This window comes from Geospiza fortis, unplaced genomic scaffold (genome assembly GCF_000277835.1).
Source record: "Geospiza fortis unplaced genomic scaffold, GeoFor_1.0 scaffold1194, whole genome shotgun sequence".
Taxonomy (NCBI): Eukaryota; Metazoa; Chordata; class Aves; order Passeriformes; family Thraupidae; genus Geospiza; species Geospiza fortis.
This window is the reverse complement of record NW_005054748.1, coordinates 38,371-43,625: the sequence shown is the minus strand read 5'-3', so window position 1 is coordinate 43,625 and position 5,255 is coordinate 38,371. Positions and strand designations below refer to the sequence as shown.

The window sequence follows — 5,255 nt, the reverse complement described above, 5'->3', positions numbered from 1 at the left end:
TGTGGCGTTTGTTCTTTAGCTCATGCCTTAGCCTCCAAGGCTCGTTAAAGTCAGAACACCGCGTACAACTGGCAAACCTGAACATAATCTCTCCCGCCTTTTAATAGTTGGTCTGGAGACTTCCACCAGCTGAGGGATGGAGGGGCCTCTGGAGCTGGCTTTGTAATTCAGGAAGATTTCCACCCAGCAAGTTGGATGAAGGTATGGAAAAGGTAATGTGGGTTTTTTCACCATCTGTGTGTTTTAATTCAGGCTGAGTGGTAAAGCTGAAAGTGGAATTTGCAAGCCAGCACAACAGCCTGTATTAAGTGAACGGAGCTGCTGGCCGATTATGATATGTTCACCTTAACTGTAAGGAAACTTGAGGAAGTAGGCAGTGCCTCTTCCAGAATATTGCATCCTAAGTTTATTATTAAAATTTATAAGCTTGCAACAGGTTTGTAAAATGTGTTGCTGTTTTTGCACGTTTCTTTCTAGGGTGTAACTGCTACTGAAGGAGGATTTGAAAGGAGGGCTGATGACAACCAAAGCAAACTCTCCTGTGACAGCAGGATCTATAGTTGTCCCTTTGGGGCATATGATTGGAAATGAGAAGTGGAGAGGCTCAGAGCTAGCCCAAAGGCTACAAGGTAAGCACAAACTGGAAGAGGAAAAGCAAGTCAGGCAAAACATTCTCCTCTATTGCCCAGTAAGGTTGAGAACAGCTGGAATATGCTTTAGCCTGTGCCTGACTGGTCCCATATTTGTGGTACAGACTGTGTTAGCAGGCTGAAAGATCCCGTTTGTTTGTCATATATCTGTGTGATCAGCTCAGTTTCCAGAGCACTGCAGGGAAGCAGTAGAATCTGCTGTTGTGGGGCTTTACAGATTTGCATCTCCACTGAGCTCCCTTGAATTTACCTCCAAACTCTGCTACTGTCTTGCTGGCACAACAAACTAAATTATGATGCTCCCTCCAGAAAAGCATGTGATATTTTTGTTCAAGTCCAGAGTTTATTGGGCAGCTTTAGTACTTTTAAATCTGTAGATTGGAACTGCTATTAATTTGCATTACTAAAGACATCACACAGTAGTTCAGACTGCTTGTAATAGATTTACTTAAAGGGAAAAAGGCTTTCTATAAAGTTCATTATCAAGTCACTAGAATTATTGACACTTATGGAAGGCTGTGCTGTGAAATAATTGTTAGTATATTTTTAACTACTGTATTTTTTCTTCCAACACTCTCACCCTAAGGGAAAGTTAGACTCATCTTTGAAGATGGCTTGGGACTGGTGGACTTTCATCTTCCAAACAGAACTTGCATTTTACTTATTTCTGAAGCAGATTTGGTTGCAGGGGATGAATTCAAACGAAGATTGGTTAGGTTTAGAAATGTAAGTGCTGTATAAAGAGAAGTCTTCACTTGATACTTGTTTATTCCATGCTTCTGAAAACATTCTTCTTGTGTTGTTTATTTTTAAAATTCCATTTGAGATGACCTTTTAGGATAATTTTCACCTGGAAACAGAAAAATTCTGCAGCTGTATTAAGCCTCTGTCCTGTTTCTGCAACTTACATTCTTCCTCTGATTTGCTATTAGGCAGTTCATACTTGAAAGAATTTCTCTGTTACATTGCATTAAATTGTCATTAACAAGGTTCTTCCTAATATCTTTTTCCTTTCAATACAGGCCAGCAGTCTTAGGGGAATTGTAATCGTAGAGAAAACCCCAATCAGTGATCAGTACTACCTAGGAGTACAAAAACTTGTGGTACTTGAACTTGGCATGGTGTTGCTTCCTGTGGCAAATCAAGGAGAAGCTTCTCAGCTTATTATTCAACTAGTAAGTTTCTGTGTTATATTAAATTATGAGATGTATAGCAAAGCAGGTAGATCTCCCCAATGGTCATTTCAGAGAGAATACACAGGATCTTAAAGGAGCACAACATCATTTGAATGTAAGGAATAGAGAATACATAGGAGCAAAACGTCATTTGAATGTAAGGAATAAATCTTCTGCAACAGTGGTACAGTAGTAGAGTTCAGTGGAAAGAAGGCTGATTTGGGAACAAAGAAAAAAGGCTGAAGAATATGATCCTGGATTTTTTAAATGTAATCTTGTATGAGGTGCCACTAGGTAGCATTAGGGAAATGTCACTGTCAAAATCAACTTGAGACTTTGCTTTCTCTAAGGCTGGGGAAACTGTTATGAAATTGTTTCTTGTTACCCTTTCTTACCCTTCTTCTTACCCTTTCTCTGACTGCATCCAAAAGGTGACAAAAACAATTGTTTTCATTTGTTTTTGCTATTAAGGAATTGTTGGTTTCTGTGGTGGTGTTCACAGGGGTCCCAGGATGAGAGAAGACACAAGAATGTTGACTCCATGTTTCAGAAGGCTGATTTGTTATTTTATGATATATATTAAAAGAAAATTATATATTAAAACTATACTAAAAAGAATGGAAGAAAGGATTTCATCAGAAGGCTAGCAAGGAAAGGAAAGGAATGGAATGATAATAAAATCTTGTGACTGACCAGAGAGTCTGAGACAGCTGGACTGTGGCTGGCCATTAATTAAAAACAACCACATGAGATCAATCAAAGATGCACTTGTTGCATTTCACAGCAGCAGATAATTATTGTTTACATTTCATTTCTGAGGCCTCTCAGGAGAAAAAAATCCTAACGAAAGGATTTTTCATAAAATATGCCTGTGAGAGGTTTCTTAGTGAGGTTTTGTCAAACTGCATCCCATAAGGGAGCACACCTAAGGAGGCAGTTTGTATTTACACCTTCCTGGCGATTGCACTGAGTGCTGAGAGATGAAGCCGGGCAAGCCGTGGCCGCAGGGCTGTGGCAGGAGCGCTGGGTGTCGCTGACAGCTCTCTCTGGCTGCAGGTGCGGGAGCAGAGCCGGGACCGCGGCTCCAACCCGTTCGTGGGCAGGCAGCGCGCCCGGCCGGCAGAGCCCGCGGTGCTGCAGGCGCTGCAGCGCATCCCCGGCGTGGGCAGAACAAAAGCTCTGCTCTTACTGCAGCGCTTCGGGAGCATCCATCGCCTCTGCAACGCCGACAGCCAGGAGCTGGAGCAAGCAGTTGGACAAACAGCAGCACAACAGATTTATACTTTTTTACATTCCTGACGTGCGCGTGCAGTGGTATTTTGCAAAACGAAAATTTGGGATTTTTCTTCTGAATTGTAACATTTTGGTTTTAATAATCACGTATTATGCTGATTTCTGTAATCATGGCTAGCAGCAAGGGGACTCTGATGCTTCTTTTTTACATCTGCTCTGTTCATATAGATTAAGCTGTGCAAATTGCCTTGGAAAGAAGTCTGTATTTTGCATCTGTCTGGAACAAATAAAAAACAAGAAAGCTGTCTTTTTCAGCATCCATGTTACAAAATGGAAGAGCAATCTTTGGTCTTCCAGAAGAAAATCACCATATGAATATGTGCATAGTAACTTCTCAGTAACTGGAAATATGTTACATGTGTTTAAAAAGTTAGTATATATTGCTTTATAGTAACATTTTTGATTTATAATGTTTGGTAGTTCCTTTGGAAAGTCCTATTGGAAAACACATTTGACTTCTCACTAACTTATTGATCTGGTCACCCTCTGGTTCATGGGTCATTAACAAATTTATTCCCATGTGTCTAATATCCAAAATATTGGTTAATTCATGTTGTTCTTCTGAATATAGGTTGGCATAATAATAATAATAAATTCCAAAATATTTTTATAAATTACAACTTCTAATTTGTTAATTATACTATCAATCATACTATTATATACACTACAAAGAAAATAATATGGGAAACTTTGAACAAAATTCCTAATTCATACTACTGTTCCAGTATTAATATTTTGAAAATCTATTTGTAAAGAGGATTGGTTTTCCTGACATCTTGCATTTTATTTTAAGTTTTATTTTTATCCTATTTTCTAAGGGTAACATTGCCGTTTGCCTTGAGGAGGTGTGAGAAAATCATCTCTCATACCATTTGGGAGTTTGGACCACAACAGGAAGGCAGCTGAGTAGGCTTTTCCACTCCCTGCTGTGGGAGCCTCTGAAAGTCCCCTCTTACACTGGTTAGCATGGACAGCAGGTGGACCTGCTATTTATATTGATTCTGTACTTGGGATGAAAATTTTTCTGTAACTTAGACATAATTATTTCATTTAGTGAATAATAAACATCAGGATTTCCAAACGTACAGGAAAAGATACTACTTTTTTTTTTCAGGTAACTAGGGAGTACTTTAAGCATCTTTATACATGGGTTTGCTCAGATTTTATTCCTCTAAGGTTTTGTCACTTTGCTATGAAGACTGGATTTTACATCTAAAGGCACGTGGCTGTTATATTGCAAGACAAACACCTTTTCCCTATGGAAATGCTCAGTGCATTAAATACAGTTCAGCTGAAGTAGTAACAATTAATTTTAATGGAGTTACAGGCTGTGCTACTAATCCATTGCTAACCTTTCTTTCTAGGGCCTTACACATCCTTGTGGGTAGACACTTGGTACAAAAATTCCTGTGGCCTGAGCAGGAACATAAGGCACACACTCCTTTCACTGCCAGTTGAGTTAGCTGTTGGCTACCACTCAGTGTAGAACAGAAAACTAGAGTATTTATATGGCACCTGAGAGGTCCACATTTTTACCTGAATTGAGGGGTGTGTTTTAAATTTTAAAAAGCCAAGCTTTCCTCAAGCGAGTGTGATAATGGGAAGGGAAAGACAATTGTTCAAGAGCTAAGAGGGAAGGATTTCCAGGAAGACTATTGTAGTGGTTTAGGAGAAATGAAGAGCTGGAAAGATGATTGCTGTGACTTTGCTAAAGGCTTGGGGTACTTGGATAGCAATTTCAGCACCCAGGCAAAGTAAATCTCATCTGTATGGAATAGTGTGAGGCAGGGCTGTGCAGATCAGGGTCTGCCTGCTGCTTGTGTGTGTAAAAGAAGCACTACTACCAATACACCCAAAGAGTAACTGCTGAGGATAGGCAAGTCACAAGGAATTTACAAGTTTTTAATGTACCCTTTACAGGGAAACTAGAAATATGTTTACTCTCTTTGTAAGGAAGTTGGTTTTAAACTCTTAGTTGATATTGCACAATACAGGAACTTTTAAGAAAAGTATCTTAGATCTCTCTAAGCAACATTAGAGAAACACACAAAAGTATGGCAACATTAAATAGGAAAAACCTGTAAATTATGCTTTATCATCCAAGCTGCAGCAGAATTAAAAAGCTACTAGTAAATGG

The 5,255-nt window shown here is 39.3% G+C and overlaps 1 protein-coding gene across 2 annotated transcripts; it reads left to right on the top strand.

Annotated features, from left to right (window-relative positions):
* Window positions 1–6: 6 nt before the first annotated feature.
* On the top strand, window positions 7–4,203 carry FAAP24 (FA core complex associated protein 24). Of its 2 annotated transcripts, none has more exons than XM_031065381.1 (5): window positions 7–201; window positions 478–629; window positions 1,237–1,376; window positions 1,673–1,825; window positions 2,882–4,203. In XM_031065381.1, exons 2-5 carry the CDS (start codon window positions 518–520, stop codon window positions 3,122–3,124), a joined length of 648 nt encoding a protein of 215 aa, XP_030921241.1. In that variant the 5' UTR covers window positions 7–201; window positions 478–517; the 3' UTR covers window positions 3,125–4,203. The 2 variants fall into 2 exon arrangements, with proteins under 2 accessions (XP_030921241.1, XP_030921240.1); XM_031065380.1 differs by having other exon boundaries at window positions 7–212.
* Window positions 4,204–5,255: the final 1,052 nt, after the last annotated feature.

Bases quoted from the DNA above. Each gene is read 5' to 3' on its own strand.
- FAAP24 (XM_031065381.1), top strand. From the start codon at position 518: ATGACAACCAAAGCAAACTCTCCTGTGACAGCAGGATCTATAGTTGTC. The intron at 630-1,236 runs GTAAGCACAAAC...TCTCACCCTAAG, and splicing joins GCTAGCCCAAAGGCTACAAG to GGAAAGTTAGACTCATCTTT. The intron at 1,377-1,672 runs GTAAGTGCTGTA...CTTTCAATACAG, and splicing joins GATTGGTTAGGTTTAGAAAT to GCCAGCAGTCTTAGGGGAAT.